The 18329-nt window shown below is 61.5% G+C and overlaps 2 protein-coding genes across 2 annotated transcripts in view; both read left to right on the top strand.

Moving 5' to 3' along the window:
* Positions 1 to 1042, top strand: part of HIP1 (huntingtin interacting protein 1) — a gene marked incomplete at its 3' end in the record, with an annotated part of 59106 nt that extends 58064 nt beyond the window's left edge. The window contains 5 exon segments of the mRNA XM_082492953.1: positions 783 to 863; positions 869 to 913; positions 916 to 965; positions 967 to 991; positions 995 to 1042. Coding sequence (XP_082349079.1) covers positions 783 to 863; positions 869 to 913; positions 916 to 965; positions 967 to 991; positions 995 to 1042 — 249 coding nt within the window.
* A 3700-nt stretch (positions 1043 to 4742) lies between these two features.
* Positions 4743 to 18297, top strand: POM121 (POM121 transmembrane nucleoporin). Its single transcript, XM_082492997.1, has 12 exons — positions 4743 to 5028; positions 5384 to 5548; positions 7386 to 7466; positions 7785 to 7956; positions 8989 to 9080; positions 9891 to 9961; positions 10695 to 10819; positions 11220 to 11322; positions 11642 to 11818; positions 12115 to 13842; positions 15166 to 15294; positions 15497 to 18297. Exons 1-12 carry the CDS (start codon positions 4772 to 4774, stop codon positions 15589 to 15591), a joined length of 3195 nt encoding a protein of 1064 aa, XP_082349123.1. The 5' UTR covers positions 4743 to 4771; the 3' UTR covers positions 15592 to 18297.
* Positions 18298 to 18329: the final 32 nt, after the last annotated feature.

Genomic DNA, 18329 nt, shown 5'->3' with positions numbered 1-18329 from the left:
GTTGGTCCTCGAGCCTTCCCCGATGCTGTTCCCATCATGGCACAGCAGCCCATGACCTCCCCCTGCTCCTGCGTGCCCGCCTGGCCGCCCCACAGCACCCACCTCCAGCCCTGGGGCATTCCCCTTCCCTGGCTGCCTTCCCCTGCCTGCACCTGAGGTCAGTCCCCTCCCCAGGACCACTTGCCATCGAAGCACTCATGGGATGTATTTCGGTGGTCTTTGGGCTCGATATTGGGGAGATAATGGGTGCAAGAGGGGGTTGTCCAGCCCAGCACGGCTCCGTGCCAGCCGGAGCACCCGGGGACTGTGCCAGGACGCAGGGTGCCCATGGCATGCGTGATGTCCTTCAGGTGCGGGTGCTGGAGCTGGAAAACCAGCTGCAGAAGGAGCGGCAGAAGCTGGGGGAGCTGCGCAAGAAGCACTACGAGCTGGCAGGAGTGGCGGAGGGCTGGGAGGAGGATGGTGAGTGGATCCCAGCCCTGCTCCAGCCGGGAAGGAGTGGGGGTAGGTTGGGGAAGCCATGTCTGCAGTCCAGGCAGCGCGCCGGCACGGGTTTCACTCCGGCTGGCACAAGTGGAGCCTGGGGGTAATCTGCACGCCACGGGCAAAGCCACGGGGCCCCTCACCTGTGCCAGAGTCTGTGGCATCCACATGGCCACTGGCACGGTGCTGCTGGGGCTCTGCCGCCCTGCAATGCCCTGGGATCCAGGGGGATGGAGCGGAGGGATGCTGGGGGGGCACCGCCTTGCTCCGCACCCCCTTACCCTCTCTCTCCCTTCCAGCTGCGGATTAATACCCGCGGCAGAAGCAGCCCGCGGGGGACACCCCCACGGCGGGCTGGGACCCAGCTCGGTGCAGCCTTTTGGGAAGATCCACGATAAACCGGTGCAAAAGCCACCCCGAAGCACACGTCCTCCGCGTCCCCCCTGCCGAGAGCCGCCTCCAGCGCCGCAGCACCGAGAGCCGCCGGGTGAGACCCCGGGGCCGGGAGTGAGGCCTCGCCGGCCTGACGCCAGCCGCGAACCGCACGTGTATTTATTAGAGCTGCTTGGGGTTGGGGGGGGGTCTCCGGGGAGGGATGGGGGGGTGGGGGTGGGGGGTGTCTTTAACCCTTTAGTTTTGTTTTTGCACAGATTTTCGTAGAACTTTTTGAGCCGGCTCTGGCTGAGCGAGAGCGGTCGGGTTTCTTTCACCTCTCGCTGCTTCTCCAGCCTTAACCCGGTCCCTGGCTCGGCGTGAACATCCCCCCTCTTAAGGAGCCTGCCGCGGTGCAAAGGGCCCCGGGGGTGCTGCCGGGTCGGGAACCAGCTTTTGGGGTGCTGCTGTGCTTGGTGCTAGGTGTGCTCCCCCTTCCAGCGGGGGCACCGAGTGCCTTTGGCTGCTGCAGGGTGGGTGGGAGCGTTCCCGTGGGACAACCCGGTTGGGGAGACCGGGATGCTGGCAGTGAGGAGGGAGCGGGGCGGGCGGTGGGAGAGATGCTGCCGTGAACTCCTGCCCCCCCATCCCGGCTCCCCAGAATGCCCCCCTCTCCCACTCCCCCCCCTCCCCGGAGCTGGGCTGCCCTGCCCCGACAGATCACTGTGTTCATGCCAGCAATAAACCCTCCGCAAGGTGCTGGGCGCGGGTTTGGGCAACCATGGTGCCACCACACAAGCCACCAGCTCCTGGGGACAGGGGGTGGCTCTAGGGCAGAGGGTTTGGGGGGCAGCCAGGGTGCCCCAAAACCAGAGCAGCCTGAAGCCAGAGCGAGCAGCTCCCCCTGCCCGCTTGCTCTGGGCCGGTGCCACCCCTGCGTCCTCGCCACCCTCTTTGGTGCATAAGGGGATCTGTGCTGGCGTTACCATGGGCGGGGGTGGCCATGGGGCTAGCACTGGCCAGGGAACCTTTGTGCCTTGGAGCTGGGGGCTTGGAGGGCAGGGGGGTGTCTGCCAGCTCCGGGCCCCCTGGCTTGTCTTGCTGCAGTGGGGACGGTGGCATCAGACCACACAGCGATGTCCCCGTCCCCCGTGGCCGCCCCCATGGTCCTGCCGGTGCCCCTTGCAGGGCACCCTGCCTTCAGGCTGCCGCTTCCCGGCGGGGAGACAGCCAGACCAGCCCCCTCGGGCTGCTGGGGGTGCAGGATTTGGCCTTTCTCCCTTTAGGAAGTGGTGGCATTGCCCAGAGTGGCTGGTCTGTCACCGCGTGCTTTCCCAGTGACGTCCGTCAGCCCTTGGCTGGCACAAGGAGCAGTGGGACCCGCCTGCATCCCCCTGCCTGGCCGGCCCGTCACCATGGCCTCAGGGCTGCCCCCCCCTTATGCGCAGGAGAGTGCAACCGTCCACCGCGCAGGGAACTGGTGTCCCCGCGTCCCCCAGCCAGCCCTGCTGCCGGCACACCGGCTACGTGCCCCCAGCCTGCCGGGGGGACCTCGGGGCTGCCCCCCCCCGGGGCTCCCACTGCTTCCCCACACCCCACCGCGGCCGTACCCCAACCCGCGCCGGCTCCCCTCTGGATGCAATACCAACCATCCCGTTCCTGCAGGACACGGGGAGCCCCAAAACCCTCCCTGCTCTTTTGGGGTGGGGTCTCGCCTGCATGGGGTACCCCCAACTACCTCAGGCCTCCAGGCTGGGTCGGGGCCGGGGGGCGGCGAGGGGGTCGCGGTGGCAGTGGGGGCTCGGGGATGGCGGCATCACTCTCAGCCGAAACCACTTCTTTTTGTATCTCGGCCGGGCGCTGGCAGGGAGAAATGTCCCCCACGCGGTCCCTGGCACTGGCGGCTGGTGACAGGGACGGCGGGGATGCCCCTCCACTGCAGGTTGGGTTGATTATTTTTTTTTTTTTCATTGTATAATAATAATTACTACGTTGTGTGTTTTCGATTTTTCAATAAAGCCTTCAGCCCAGCCGTGCTGGCTCCGGGGTGGGTGGCAGGGGACCTGTGTCACCACAGAGGTCCAGGGACTCTGCCCTGGTGCTGTGTACCCCCAGAAAAATAACTCGGGGAGAGGCTGTTTGAGGTGACCTGGGTGATGTCCTGGCGATGATGTCCCCCTCCCGGCTCTGTCCCCTGGGCCACTTGAACCTCACCTCTGTTGTTCCTTGGGAGGGGACCAGGATCTGGTCCCTGCTCAGCTCTGAGAAGCTGGGGTGGCTTTGGCCTCCCCACCACACCAGTCCATTCCTGGGGAGTGACACTGCAGTGGGGGGGCTGTGCAGACCACCCTGCCCTCCCTGGCACAGGGCATTGCTGCTGGGGGAGCCATGGGGGCCATGGACGGGGACATGCTCGGGGGAATGTCCCCTCCCAGGCATGATGCTGCAGCAGGACATCACCCTCCTGGGCTGCTGTCCCACCCTGGGCATCACCCAGACTCCCCCAGCCCGGCCAGGGGCACCCACCCCCCCTGGACTGCAGAAAGCCCCGTGACAGTCTGTCCCTGCAGCCACGGGGTGTCCCCACAGCCATGTCCTACGTGGTCCATGCCATCATTGCTGCTACGGTCCCTGCTGTTGTCCGCTGCTCTGCGGGACACAGCAGGGCTGCCGAAGCTGCAGACAGCAGGGCGGGCAGCAGTCCCTCGCATCCCCGTGGCCACCGGGAACCCAGTGGCACAACCAGAGTGGCCCTCCCATGGTCCCCAGCAGCTGGTGGGGTGGCTCGTCCCCAGCCCCGCAGAACAGGCTGGTGGTGGTGGCAGCATTCATCTGGGGCAGGGGGACAGGGGATGGCCACACAGGTGACCGGGGACAGGTGGGTGCCTGACTGTGCCCATGGGTACCAGCAATGTTGCGTCGCGTGGGCAGGAATGGGGTCAGGATGGGGGACACGCAGGTGACCATAGCGGCTGGGACAGGGGACACACAGAGGCTGGAAGGGTGCAGGGGGCTGTAGGGGAGGACACAGAGGCTGGAAGGGTGTGGGGAGGGCTGCAGGGGACAGGGTGGGGGTGGTGACATAGGGATGGGGAGGGGGGTGACACGGGGATTGGGATGGCAACTGGGATGCTGGTTTTGGAGTGGGGGTAGGGAAATGGGAATCTGGGTGGGGGAGACATGGGGGTCAGGGTGAGGATGGAGGGTTGGGGACAGGAGGACCTGGGGACAGGAGTGGGGATGGGGGAGACCCGAGGGTCGGGGTGGGGACACGGGCACGTGGGCTGGGACAGGGGGCTGTGGATGGAGATGGGGGACGCTGGGGGGGACGGGGGGGACAGGGACGGGGACGGGAGGGCACCAGGGTCAGGGTGGGGTCCCACGCGGGTCAGGACTGGGGCACAGAGGTGCTGGGACGGGGCAGGGGACAGCCGGGGACGAGGGCGGGGGTAGGACGGGGACACGGCGGGGGGGGGCCGGCGGAGCTGGCCCCGCCCACCCCGCGCAAGCCCCGCCCACCCCGCGCAAGCCCCGCCCCAGCACGGGGCAGGCCCCGCCCCGCGCCGCGCAGTGCATGCCGGGCGGGCGGGCGGCCATGGCGGGGGGCGGGCCGGGCGGGGGGCGCAGGCGGCAGCGGGGCGCGGCGGCGGCTATGGCGGCGACGGCGGCGCTGGTGCTGGCGCTGGCCCTGGCCTGTCTGCTGCTGCGGGGAGCGCTGCTGGGCGCGGCGGCGCTGGGCGCGGCGGGGGCCTGGTGCGCCATGCGGCCCGGCCCGTCCGCCCCGCGCCCGTTCCCTAAAGCCGCCGCTAACGGCTGTCCGGCCGCCGCCTCGGGACGGCCTGCCAGGGCTCCGCCGCGCCGCCTCGGCCTCGGGTAAGCGATAGCGGGCGAGGGAGGGGGGGGGGAGAGTGGCGGGATGGCCCCGGCGGCGCTGACCCATCTCTGTGTTCTCCTCTCCCCGCGCCCCCTCCTCCGCAGGACCCCGCCGGCCGCCCCGCGCCGCCGGTACCCGCTGCCGCAGGCCCGGAGCGCAGTGCCGGTGTGCCTGCCCGCCGCTCGCTGGGAGGGCTGCTCGCCCCGGAGCGCGCCCTGGGCTCGCCGGGCCGCTCCGCTCCGCAGCCCCGTCACCGTGAGGATCGCCCGACCGGACGCCGGCCTGGCCCGCTCCCCAGCGTGAGTACGGGAGTGGCGACCGGGCCCCGCTTCGGCCTCGCCACACGCGTGGGCAGCCCCCTTCCTTGATGGGGCTGAAAGGGGAGGGGGCGGGAAACCGGTTACCTGGCCCTCAGCCGGTTGTGCTGCCCGCCGTGGTCCCCCGGGGAGGGTGCAGCGGTCCTGGGCTGGCTAGTGACCGCTCCGTCCCCATCCCGAGCCTTGCGGGGAAGGTTGTGCGACCTGAACCTCCCGGAGAGGCTTCATGGGAGAGCCCTTTCCCGCCTTCTGAGGGGGGACACCACGTGAGGTGGGGAGGTGTCTCGCTCGGGCGATCCCAACTCACCTAACACCGTTGCTTTGCTTTGCCTCGCAGCCTGGAGCAGCTGATCTCGCCCATGGCCTTTCCGGCCAACAGCAGCGTGGACCCGTGCGCGAAAGAGACTGTGCTGAACGCCATCAAGGAGAGCAGGAAGAGGGCTGTGGAGGAGGAGGAGGAGGAGGACCAGGCTTTTGGAAACAATCAGGAGAGCAAGAGAAGGTAATAAGCCAGCAGTCCAGGTCGCTGCCAGCACATTGGGAAGGTTGTAAATGGGGTTAGTGCTTCAATGGTGACAAATGGGATGTGTCCCAGAGAGCGCGCTGGGCCCCATGTGACCAGGAGTCTGGGTCAGAAAGTGCTGTGGGAAGTGAACTGCAGAGAGGAAACATAGCCCATCGCCCGGCCCTCTGGGCCATGTCAGAGAGTTCTCCGAGACTTTGTTTTGTCCTTGAGATCAAAGGGATGTGGTTTAGGTTTTTGGTTAGGCAAGCTCTTGGGTCAAGTGTGTCCCCCTGCGTTGCTGGGATGTGGTCTGGGGAAGCCTGGCAGAGCTCCTTGGCAGGGAAGTGGCTTCTGTCATCCCAGGGGTTTGCAGGCTGAGGAACCGCGGTGGGAAATGCTGATATCTGCTGTAGGCTCATCATATCTATCCTTCAGTCAGCCCCAGACTTCCAGGAGAGATGGGATCCCAAAGTCTTACAGCCCCAGCTGGAAGCATCACGCTTTAAAAGATCCGCATGCTTCCTTTGTGCACTGTAGCTAGCGAAAGGAGGTAAAACACAAAGGTAAACAAGAGAGACTATCTTCTGCTATTGTTAGTCAAGGTCAGTGATTTCCGGCTCTGAGCTCGAAGAAATGAGAGTGCAGTCTCTTTGCCTGCTCTCTGGGAAGGACAAGGCATCAATCCTGGGTGCCAAGGTCTGCCGGAGCCTTTCTAACTGCCCGGGCACAGCGCTGCCTCGCCGTTCTCCCCTCCAGTTTTTTGTCCTTCCCACTTGTGTACGTGGAGGCTGTTCGCCTTGTGCCCCTCTGCCTCTTGCGTGTGGGAGCTGCCTGTCTGGGCTTGAGCAGGGGAGCTGAGAGACAGTTTGGGCAGTGCCCAGGGGCTGCTGCTAGAGGTGGTCCGGAGAGCACAATGGGATGAGCGGTGGTTCGCAGGGAGCCGGCGGCTGCCTTCCTGCTGCGGCAGGGCATGCCATCCTCTCTGCCGTCGCTGGATTTCCCTCTACCTTAGAACCTTTACCTTGGCTTGGTGAGTCTAAGCCCCACAAGAGTCGAGCAGGATGACAACAGGATGGGTACACAGACCGGATCAGCTTGGTTTTTTTTCTTTATTCTATTTTTTTTAACATGCTAATACCCAGCTCTGCCACAAAAGCCAATTTTGAAGGCGTTAAAGCCTGGCAAGCACAAAGAATGCTTGTAGGCAGAAAAATCCTGCAACCTTTGAAGGCAGAAAGGAGCCTGCGTCAGCTGGGGAGTGCTGGATCGCCTGTGCGATGGGGGGCAGCGTGCTTGAGCTTGAGGGAAGGACTTGGGCTAGGTGACAGGGCTGATGTCCTGTCCTCCAGCTCTGCTTCACAGCAGAGTTTGCTTTAAGACTTCCAGACTTCAGATCTTCACTGATACATGGGAAGGGGGATTTGGTTCCTGACTCAAACAGTCCAGGGCACTGGCTAGGAAGAGGTAGGAGATCTGAGTTTTGGAGCTCAGGTCTGAGAGCTGCTGATACTCTCTGAAATGTTTTTGGCTTAGTATAATGGATTTGAGCAAAGATTTTGTTACATCAAAACTACTCTGCCGAGCAGGCAGCTGGTGGAGCTGCCGTTGTCTGGGCAGTGGCAGCTCGGGGTGAGAGTGAGGACAGGACCAGGCGGAGAGAAAATCCACAGCAGGATGTGGATGGGGAAAACCTCTGTCCTTGGGTATTGGGTGACAGGTTTTTGCTTTCTCGCTGCTGAGCCCACCTAGAAGGTGTCTTCTCCCAAGGCTGGGAGGGCAGCCCCTGTCTCTGCTGCCTCCACACTACCACGGGCTTCTGCCCTCTCTCCCACAGGCGCCACGATAGCAGTGGAAGTGGACAGTCGGCGTTTGAGCCGCTGGTTGCCAACGGTGCCCCCGCCTCTCTCATACCCAAGTAAGTGCCTGTCAGGCCAAAAGCAACTGCTGTGAGCTGGGAGGGGGGTCTGAAAGCCTGCGGGCTCTGGAAGAGGTGCTTGGCTTTTGCTTGAGGAGCCCAGCTTTGGGGGAGAGCAAGAGACGCTATGGCCGTGCCTTCAGGCTGTCGCCCTGAGCACAGGCTGATTGCCACAAGGACTGTGCTGCCACTGAGGCCTCTTCCCAAGCTCTGTGCTGTGAGAAAGAGTGGGATGGCTTTCCTCCACCCGCCCTCCATTTAAAGGACCTGTGGGCAGAGTGGTGGGGAGCTCATAAAATCTTCTTTGACCTCCTCTAGGCCTGGCTCTCTGAAAAGAGGCCTTGTCTCGCACTGCCCGGATGACTGCTCAAACAAGAGGTCACGCACCTCTTCCGTGAGCTCCCTCAACAATACATATTCTGGCGGAATCCCCAGCTCCATCCGCAACGCCATCGCCAGCTCCTACAGCTCCAGCCGGGGCCTCTCACAGGTAGGAAACACCCCGCCGAAGGCAGCGCCGGAGCCCAACGCGGTGTGTCTTGACCCTCCTCTGGGATCGCCCTGTGTAACTCAAACCCTGCGTCGGAAGGGGAGAGCGGTGTCGCTGGGTGCCTGGCAGGGAGCGCTGCGGGGAGTCTGCGGCGCAGCTCAGCTGGGTAGTTTCATCTCCCCGTGGGTTAGGCAGGCTGCTGGGCCGGCAGCAGCAGGCAGCGATGTTACTTGCCCTTCGGTGCACGCTGCTGGGGCAGTCCCCAGGCTGAGCTGTCCTGCTGCGGTGTTTGTTTTACACCAAAGCAAGAAGGAAGCTTTTTCCCCCCTCCCTCCTCAGCCTGGACCAGTCTGCTAGGGTGGATAGATCCAGGTGAAAGGAGAAAAAAAAAAAAAAAAAAAGAATAACACTTTACTGTGCTGCCAACCTTTTCAGCTGGAGTCAGCAAGTATTGCAGCTGCACACTCCCACTTCGACCCAGGTCCCCTCAGCAGCTGCTGAGCTATAATAAAACACTGCTTACGTCCTGGGTCGGGGTTGCAGATGTGATGGTGGGACTCCATGGCTAATGGAGCTCTGCGGTCTTTGTGGGGAAAGGTTTTCTCCAGGGTATACTGGTAGGGAAAGGTATACTAGCTGGGGTATACTGGGTATACTGGCTGGGGCACCTCATCTTGAGGTGAGATCCATCCACTCTGAGCTTTTGGCAAGGACGTGGCCTGCTCCTGCAAAAGCAGCCCTGTGCCTGAGAGGGTGACTGAGACAGCATCCTCCCTCCCCGTCCTCTCGGCCAGGCTGTAACGAGCCTGGAGGCCGCTCGCTCCCAGAACAGGTTCAGTTTGGGATGGCCAGACTTTGTGCTCCACAGAATGTGGAAAGGAGTTAAGCGGTGTTGAAGCCAGAGAGACGCTGAGCTCGTTAGCCACGGCCCTGGGAGATGGGATTTATTCTGTGGGTGAGCATGAGGATGGGAGGCTGTGCTCCCTGCGAGCCCCTGTACTGAGTTACTGCTGGTCTCATTCTGCATTCCAGCTGTGGAAGAGAAGTGGTGTGAGCGTGTCCCCGCTGTCTAGCCCAGCGTCCTCCCGCTCCCAGACGCCGGAATGGCCTCTCAAGAGAGCCAGGTAACTCGCTGCTCGCCCGGCGAGCGCCTGCTCGTCGACACCAGCCGGGAAGAGAGCAGTCGCCTTGCCAGCCATTCTGGTGCCCGAGTCCTGCTCTCCACCAGAGCCAGGACAGTCCAGGCTCCTTTCTGAGACCTGGGTGCTGGGTCACCCACCGGTGTGGAAACCCCCTTGTGTCGATTGGCATCCCCGCCGCCTTGTTACACGGCGGTCCTGGCAGCAGTGCTGAGCTGCGCTATCCTGCCCCGCTCCCAGGCTGAGTTAGAGTGTTAAGGGCTCAGATTGCCGCAGAGGCAACATTGCCTCGTGGTGTTGGCATGGCCTGGGTCGCTGAAGCGTTGGGAAGAGACAGGCCCTGATTTTTTTGCCATCTCCTCAAAATCAATTCACAGGAGCTACAGTAGGGTTGTATTTTAGCACCTGCTTTGGAGCACAGGCCCTTGTTCTCCTCCCCCAGCTCGGAGAAGGACCTGAGCTTATGTCAGAACTAAAACCGGCACAACCCACCAGCTCTGGCGATGGGATGGGTCCAAGCCACCCTGAGGCTAACTTATCCTGTGGAGGGTGCGCAGGCTCAGCAGCTTGACCGAGCTGGCTCCTGGGGAGGGGAGCAGCTCCTCTGCCTGGAGCTGCGTTCAGGCCGGTACAGTGAGGGCAAGGCTGTTGTCCTGAGGTCTGTTGTTCAGCGGAGGCAAAGAAACACACCGGGGATGCTGGTGGGAGTCCTTAGTGTGTTCAGTCTCGTCCTGCTGCCTGGGAACGGGGCCAAGCATGGAGTTGACCCTGACTAGCTCTCTCTCACTTGCACAGGGAAGAGGAGTTACATCGCTCCAACGCTTCCACTCCAGTGAAATCAGACAAGGAGCTGCAGACGGAGAAAGGTGAGCGTAGGTGGGCCCCAGCTCTGTGCCCGGGTTGGATGGGCCACCAGTGTGAGCAAGCAGCGGGACAGGAGGTGGCTGAGGCTGGCTGGTGGGATTGGCTTGAGACATCACCTAGAAACTAGGAACATGCAGGTCCCAAGGCAGTGGCACTTCTGCTGGCCTCAGTGACTGCCCTAAAGGGATTTCCAGGTGATAAGCCAGGGGTGCTGACAATGGCGGTGTGCTAGCGGGTGCCTTGGAGCTGGCTTGCAAGAGGGAACATCAGCCCCCAGGCCAGCACGGGTCCAGGTGTCGGCCCTGGGGCAAGATCTGCTGTGGTACAAGTAGCACCCTGCTCAAATTTCAGGCTGAGCTTATTCCAACGCTTCCTCAGCTAAAATGGAGAGGAAACCCTTTGTGCCCGTTGCAGATAGGGTCCTGTGACACAGCACTAGATGTGGCTCCTGCAGTTTGCGTGGGTTGGGGTTTGGATAGGCAGCGTACAAGGACCATCTGTGGAGGTGGGAAGGGGCTGCTGCCCTGTGGAGCCCCAGCAGGCTCTTGTAACAGACTGCCCCAGGATGTGTTGCAGCCAGTTGCTCTTCCAGGGCATTGCATCCTTCTCGGCTTAAAGCCGTGCCCCTGGCTCTGCCCTCTGGTCATCGAGAGGGGTCAGAAAGGACAACCCTGTTGGTACAAGCCGAATGCCCCCCTCTGCCCAGAGCCGGTCCTGACTTATCTCCTTCTGTAGCGGTGGAGACACCAGTGCGGAAGAAGCAGAATTCCCTGAGCCCGCCGTCCGCATCTGGGAGCAGTGGGAAGCGCAAGCGGAAGATCCAGTTGCTGTCATCTCGCCAGGGGGACCAGCTGGCGCTGGTACGTCGCTGTCTCGCAGCCCCTTTTGCCCTCCTCTGGCGATAGAATGTGCTCACTGCAATTTCTGCAGGGCTGGGGGGAGACTGACCTGCCTGCCCTCAGGAAGGAGGCCCCGTCCTTGGCCGAGTGGGAAGTGACGCTATCCCCAGCCCCAGTGTCTGGTGGGCTGTGCGTGATTGTGCTGCCTGCTGCCGGACCAGGTAATGGCCTGGGGAAGGCCTGCCGTGCCCTCAGCGCCAAGCCGGGGGCCAAAATGAATGGGAATCGGAGCTCCGCGGTAGCGTGCTGTGGCAGAACCAGCTGCTTCACGGGTCTTGCGACGGCCAGCCTTCACCACACGTTCAGAGAGGCTCTGCCGGCTTCCCTGAGAAGGAGCTAAGCTGCTGCTCTCTCTTGGCAGCCCCCGCCGCCTCAGCTGGGCTACTCCATCACATCAGAGGACCTGGACGCGGAGAAGAAGGCAGCGTTGCAGTGGTTCAACAAAGTCTTGGAGGATAAGGCTGGTAAGGATGGACTGGGAATGCGGGAGGGACGGCAAGGAGTAGAAACCCAGGGCCAGTGCTGGCAGGGCAGTGGGGTATCTGTGTAGCACAGCCTGGGGAAGCTCCTGGGCCAGTCCAGCAGGGTTCTCAGGTCTGGGGATGCTCTTGATGCCTTCAGACTTGGGAGAACTCGTGCCCTAGGAGCCCCAGGTTGATGGGTGAGGTTCCCCATGGATGGAGCTGTGGAATGTTTGTGCACTTTCTGTACCCGCTGGGAAGCTCTGCGAAGGGATAGTCTCCTGTGGCGAGCTGCGGATCCTGATTTCTCGCTCCTTCCCAGTAGATGCGGTCCCCAGCACCACTGCAGAGACTACACCTGTGTCCAGGCCAGTGACGTTCACCATGACCTCCCCGGGGCCTGCTCCTGCCTTGACAGCTCCTGCCCCAGCCAGCACCAACTCGCTCCTGGACAGCCTGAAGAAGATGCAGAGCAGCCAGGCTGCACCCACGCCAGCAGGTGAGGAGGAGGAGGGTCGGCAGGGCCAGACTTTGGCCGGTGCAGCAGGAGCTCTGCATTGCCTGTGGGAGGCAGTTGGCAAAACTGCCTGTTCAAATGGTCTGTTGGCATCAGAGCTGGTGGGCAAGTTTGGGGACACTGAGCCCTTTTGGAAGCTGCGGTAAGCGTGGAGGGCTGGGTCTGTACGGTACAGGCAGGTCCTGCTCCAGGAGCCTTTGCAGCAGCGAAGGTGTGTGGTTGGCAGAAGGGCTGTCCATCCGTAGGTGACCCTAAATAAGCTCTCTCCCACTTTCCAGACTCCACTGGAGCTGCCGTAGCGTCCCAGCCGCCTTCATCAGCCGCACAGCCACTGGCTCCTGCTGTATCACTGGAGGCGAGTTCTCTGCCTGCCACCTCTGCTGACACCAAGTCTGTGCCCGTGTTGAGCACGACTGCCCCTACTGTCCCCCCTGCCTTGGGGGAGCAGGTCCCCAGCAGCCTGGCATCTCCTGTGTTCACAGAGCTGGGCCAGACCCCCAGCAAGCCTCCCTCCTTCCCGAAGCCAAACATCCTCTTTGGAATGCTGAACACCCCTCCAGCCAGCCAGCCTGCAACGACCACGGCCGCTGCTGTGCCCACCACGGCCGCTGCTGTGCCGCCCACCACCGCCGCTGCTGTGCCCACCACAACCCCGGTCTTCAAACCTATCTTTGGTGCTTTGCCGAAAAGCGAGAGCACAGCACCCTCTACGGCTGTCATCTCCTCCACAATCACTGTGTCTGCAAGCTCAGGCCCTTCTTCGACACCTTCCACCACCACCATGTTCAAGCCTATCTTCGGCAACGTCACCGCAGCTTCATCTCCAGCGAAGGCCTCTCCTTTCGCCTTCAAACCAACGTCACAGCCAGCCTCGGCTGCAGATCTTCCAGCAGCCTCCTCAACTACCCAGGCAGGATTCACAGGTCTCCCTAATGTCATCTTCACCACTGCAGCTACGACTGCCACCACGCAGAGTTCTTCCACAGATGCCACCATTAAACCTGTCTTCAGCTTTGGACTCAACCCGCCCACCTCCACCAGCCCCGCCGCCAGCCTGACCGTCACCGCTGCCACCTCCACCAGCACGTCGCAGCCCTTCCTGTTCGGGGGCCCGGCCAGCTCAGCTCCCAGCACAGAGACCAGCTTTGCCACCCCAGGGCCAGTGTTCCAGTTTGGAAAGCCACCTCCAGCCGCAGTCACTGCCACCACCAGTGTCCCAGGAGGCCCTACCTTTGGCCAAGCACCTTCAAACTCGACGGCTCCTACCACCACTGGGGGCTTTAGCATATTTGGGGGCACCACGCTGACCTCTTCTACCCCAGCCACCACAGGTCAAGCAACGTTGACATTTGGCTCCTCGGTTTCAGCTTTTGGCAGTTCCTTCAGCACAAGCACGAAGCCGCCACCGCCGTATCCCGGTGCAGCGAGTCAGCCCGCTTTCAGCGCCGGTGCTGCGGAGAGCCAGCCGCCCGCCAGCAAGCCTGCCGCCGGCCCCGTCAGCTTTGGCCCCCCGTTCAGTTTTGGAGCCCCTGCGGCCCAGCCTGTAGCTCAGCCGGCATTCGGCAGTGGTGCTCAGCCAGCCTTTGGCACAACCAGCGCCCAGGGCTCCTTCGGCACCGGCAGCACCCAGGCGGCGTTCGGGACCACCACGTCGGTCTTCTCTTTTGGGACAGCCACCTCCACCACCGCCAGCTTTGGTTCCACCACCCAGACCACGAGCAGCAGCACCAGCACCGCCATCTTCGGCACCACCCCTTCTCTTTTCACTTTTGGGGCGACCGCCCAGCCGGGCCCCTCCTCCAGCGCCTTTGGGATCGGCACACCCGCCCTGAGCACTGGCTCTCCCGCAGTGGCATTCAGCTTCGGGGCTGGGCAGAGCGGGGCAGCCCCGGCCGCAACGCCGTTTGGCTCTTCCCTGACGCAGAGCGCACTGGGTGCGCAGAATCAGAGCACGCCGTTCGCCTTCAACGTGCCCAGCACGCCCAACAACAAGCCTGTGTTCGGAGGTGAGTCAGGGCGGACGGACCTTCTTGGGGGGGGTGAAGGTGTTATGGTTTGAGAAACCCACACAATTGTCATTTAGACAATTATTCTCTTGCCCAATGAACCCTCCCAACCCGAGAAGGGGAATTGGAGAAAAAACCAAGGAAACCCAAGGGCTGAAATATAAACAGATTTAATAGAATAAGACTAAATAATTAACATCAGTAACACTAAAGAACCAATATTGATCCCCATACCAATATAAAATACACAAGGATTGTCCTCAGCCCATTCTATCAGTAGGAAACTGTGCACTCCCAGCTACAGCTTCAGAAGGAAGGGAAGGGCTCAGGGCTCCGGCACGGGGGCAAGAAGTTCTCAGGATCGCAGCCATCAAGGGAGAGAGAAAACTTCTCAGCAAACTTCCTAATTTATCGTGAATGTGGTGTTCATGGCATGAGATAATCCTGTTGGCCAGCTTGGGTCAAGTGCCCGGGTCTCGCTCCTCCTCATCCCTGCAACTGGCTAACTCGAAAACACCGAGACCTTGAAACCCACACACCATAGCTAGCTATAAAGTAAATATTTTCACAAATTCAGACACTAGAGTCTTCTAAAAATGCAGTCTTCCCAGGCATTAGAAGAGAAATTAGTCCTGTCTCACTCAAACAGGGACAGAGGGGCAGGGCGGGATTCAGGCAGCAGCTTTCCTGCCGGACCTTGCGGTGCTCCCCAGGCTCAGCAGCCCTCGAGGGACTGGCGCTCCCGCTGTGCAGAGCCTTGCTGTGCGAAGGGATGACACTTCCATCGCTCGCTGTCCAGGTCCCCAGCCCTCGGTGGTGGAGGGGAATCCTCTGAATGCACAGATCCGGAGCCCCGTGTGAGCGCTGAGCCCAGCCAGGTGCCCTGCAGAAGCCGAGGTCTTGCCAGTGCTTAAAAGCAGTCTGGAGCTTCTTGGCGAGTAGAAACACTGCCAGGCAGCGATTGCAGTCGCTTCTGACACGTTCTCTGAGGTTGTCCCTACCGCTTTGCACCCTTGTTGGGCCATCTCACCTCCCGCAGGGCTGAAACCCACATGCTGAGCAACTACTTGATCTAGAAAGACAGAGGCCTTTGTTCCTCCCCAGCCTGCAAATCCTCTCCTCCTGCCCTGTCGGCAGGAGAGCACAGGGATTATGACGAGAGCCCAACTTTTTGCATTAAAAGGGCTTCTCGGGTGAAGAGGCTGATCCCGGGGGACTGTGGTGGTGCTTCAGCCCCCGGAGGGAGATCTGTGCCTCCTGGGGGTGCCGCCGGGCTCTTCCTTCTTTCCTGACCCTGACTCATGGTGGTGTGTTGCTTTCCAGGAACTCCTGCGCCCACCTTCGGGCAAAGCACACCCGTCCCAGGAGCAGTGGGGAGTGGAAGCAGCAGCCTTTCCTTCGGGACACCCAGCACTCCTGCCTCGAGCTTCGGAGGAGTCGGCACTTCCTTCGGTAAGGAAGGAGTTGGTGCTTTGGCCTTTTGGCTGATGGGTCGTGTTGTCCCCTTGGGTTGGGGACGGCGGAAGGGCCAGGCTGGGCTTTGGGAGCTGGCTCGGGTGGTACCCACTGGGCTCCGGGGGATGCGAAACCTTCCATTCCCCCATGTCAGCTCTGAGTGAGGCTGCAGAGACCTGAGCAACCTTTCTGCTTCCAGGTTCCTCCACCCCCGCCTTTTCCATCGGGGCGGGATCCAAGATGGGTGCTCGCCAGCGGCTGCAGGCACGGAGACAGCACATCCGCAAAAAGTAACCTCCGGTGCCGCCGGCCCCCGTGAGGAGCCCCTGCGTGTGTAGGTGGGGGGGCTCCGGTCCAGAGCGGTCCCTGCGACGGGACCAGTGGTGATGGGGCCAGGCCCCCGTCTGATGCCAGCCAGAGACTGTGCTGGGTGGCAGCGACCGGGGTGGGACAGGATAAACCAAACTCTTCTTACTTGAACAGTTCCACAGCCAAGGCTGCATGAACCTCTGTACATATCCGCAGCGTTTCCTCCCCCAGTTTATTTTGCCATGTTTCATAACGTGTAAATTTTTCCCCATTTGCTTCTTCTAGCTGTTCCTGTGCCCTCCTCCCCAGCCCCCCGACAGTCAGCCCCCTGCCCCGCGGCACGGCAGCCGGCAGAGCCCTGCAATCCTGCCGCCCGCGGTTCCCAGGCTGCTGAAGGATGTCGTCTTCTCCAGGTCCCGAAATCTTTCCCCCTTGTTTCATCCCGTGGCCTGGTGAACACGCTCCCTCCGGAGGGCTCTGCTTCGTTGCCATCCCTGCAGAACACGAGCTGGGGTTAGTGCCAGCCTGGCATGGGCGTCTTGGTGCCGTGGGTGACCGACCCAGCTTCTGGTGCTGGGTGACGACCCCCTCGTTGTGACTTAACCTCCCATCAGACACCATCCGAGGATGCGCCATAGCCTGGGACCTCGGCTGGAGGTGCGGGGTGGGGATGGGGGTCCCTTCACCCCCCTCCCAGCCGCCGAGCTGCTCTCTGCCGGGCTGCGGGCTTCCCCCCGCCCTGCTCGTGTCAAATCCCCTCTGTTTTGCTTTATTCGTGCTCCTGTTTCGATGCGCTCATTGAATCGAGTTTGGAGGAAGAACTGAACCGTGTGCGTGGCGGCATGTTGGTTATGCCGGATTTGCTGTTTGGAGTTTCTTTTTTTTTGGGGGGGCGCCTGTCCCTTTGCGGGGGACGCGCCCTGGCTAATTGGGTGTTGACAGTAGCATCACTGCGTGGCTACTCGCGCTGGGGGAGTTCTCCCTTCGTCGTCGTGACTGAAAGGCAGGCAGCCGGGGTGGGGGGGCGGAGGAACACGGGGCCCGGACCCCCAGGCACGGGGGCTCCCAGCCCTGGCAGTCTCTCCCCTCCCTTCCCTCTCTCCTGGTGCCCCTTCCCCACCCCGGGGGGCTCTGGAGCCACTAATGGAAGGAGTCCAGAGCGGATGGGTTTCCCCACCCCCCCACCTTACCCTCCCCAAATCCAATTCGTTTTTAATTTTTTAACTTATCCCTATCCTTTTTGGGTTTTACCAGCTCCTAGGAGCTATGGTGCTGCCTCCCCTCTTCCCATCCAGCCAGGAGCCCTTTCCCTGCCTGGAGTTCCTACGGGAAGAGACTGCCAGAGCCGGGGGTCACCCCAGAGCTGCTCCCCACCCTACCCCGGGCGAGGGACGGGCACCCCTGCCCGCAGGCTCCCCACCACTTCCAGGAGTGCTTTGCTGCCGGGTTTTTTACTCTGCGAGCCGTGTGAGTGTGTGTGTCTGCTGAAGTCTAAATTAAAAAAAAAAAAAAAAAAAAAAGAAAAAAAATAACCACAAACAGATATTTAAACGTTTTTTAACAAAATAAGAATTTATTTTTATATTTAAGCTAAATTGCCTTTGAATTCCTTCAAGCTTGGTTCAGTGAGGTCGCCAGACCCCGCAGCGCTGTTGGTAGAGTTTAGCTGTGCCGTCGCAGCCCGGTGAGGAGCCGGCCCGTGCCCTGGCTCTGCCCGTGGGAACTAGCTGTGCCGGGGAAAGGCAGCTACATCCCGCGGGCTCTGCTACTGCACGTTCCTCCTGGCCTGTAACAACATCTCCTTCATTTTTTAAAATGTGATATATGTGGATGTGACTAAAATGTTATGTTGGTTTTTTGTTTTTTTTTTTTTTTGTTTGTTTTTTTTAATTATTTCTCTGAGGATGAGGAGCAGAAGCTCTTGCACGTTACGGTGACAAATGGTTTTCTTGTCTGCCAGGAAGGCATCTCTCCCAGCGGGTGGAAGGGGGGCAGGTGACCAGGCTCTGTGCGGTGCAGGGGGGGGATAGCCCCTTAGCAGGGGGGGACAAAGGACATGCTGGCAGGGGTTTTCTAGCCTTCACCCCAGCGGGCTGTTGGAGCAGGGGCAACCAGCCTGGGCAAAGTTGTCCTCGGGGGTTGGTAAAGCAGCTGAAAAGGGGTTAGTGGAGGGGAGGGCTGACCCTGGCGATTCCTCCCTCTCCCCCAGGCAGGGTGCTGAGCCAGGAGAGCACCCACTTCCCAGCCCTCGTGGGTGGCAGTGGCACAAAGCAGGACAGTGGCTCTGGGGGTACAGGAGCCAGGGCTGGGGTTTGGCCAGGTCAGCTCCAGCAAGACCGGCGTGGTGGGGATGAGCAGGGGCCAAAGTGAGGGCACCCTGGGGAGCACTGGCTGTTGGTCACTGCCCCCTGACCACGTAGCTGCCCCCTCCCCCCTGCAGCTGCCCCATTTCGGTTCCAAGTGCCCACATCCTGCGAGGAGTGGGGCTGCGTACCCTCCCCACCGCACAGACCCTGCTGGGAGAGAGCCCCAGGCCTGGGCTGCCGTACGTGGCCGGGGGAAGCTGGGTTTTAACTCAACTGAAGACTTGGATCATTCCTGGTGTGGCTGATGAGGATTTTAGTGTGAATGTGCAATTTTTTTCCTTGCTTCTTATGTCCCTGGTTTAAAATAAAAAGACTGTGTTCATGGCTGCCTTGCCCATGTCTGATGCCTGGGCCCGC

This window comes from Vanellus vanellus (assembly GCF_965231255.1).
Source record: "Vanellus vanellus genome assembly, chromosome: 19".
Lineage (NCBI taxonomy): Eukaryota > Metazoa > Chordata > Aves > Charadriiformes > Charadriidae > Vanellus > Vanellus vanellus.
This window is presented reverse-complemented; position numbering and strand designations above follow the sequence as displayed.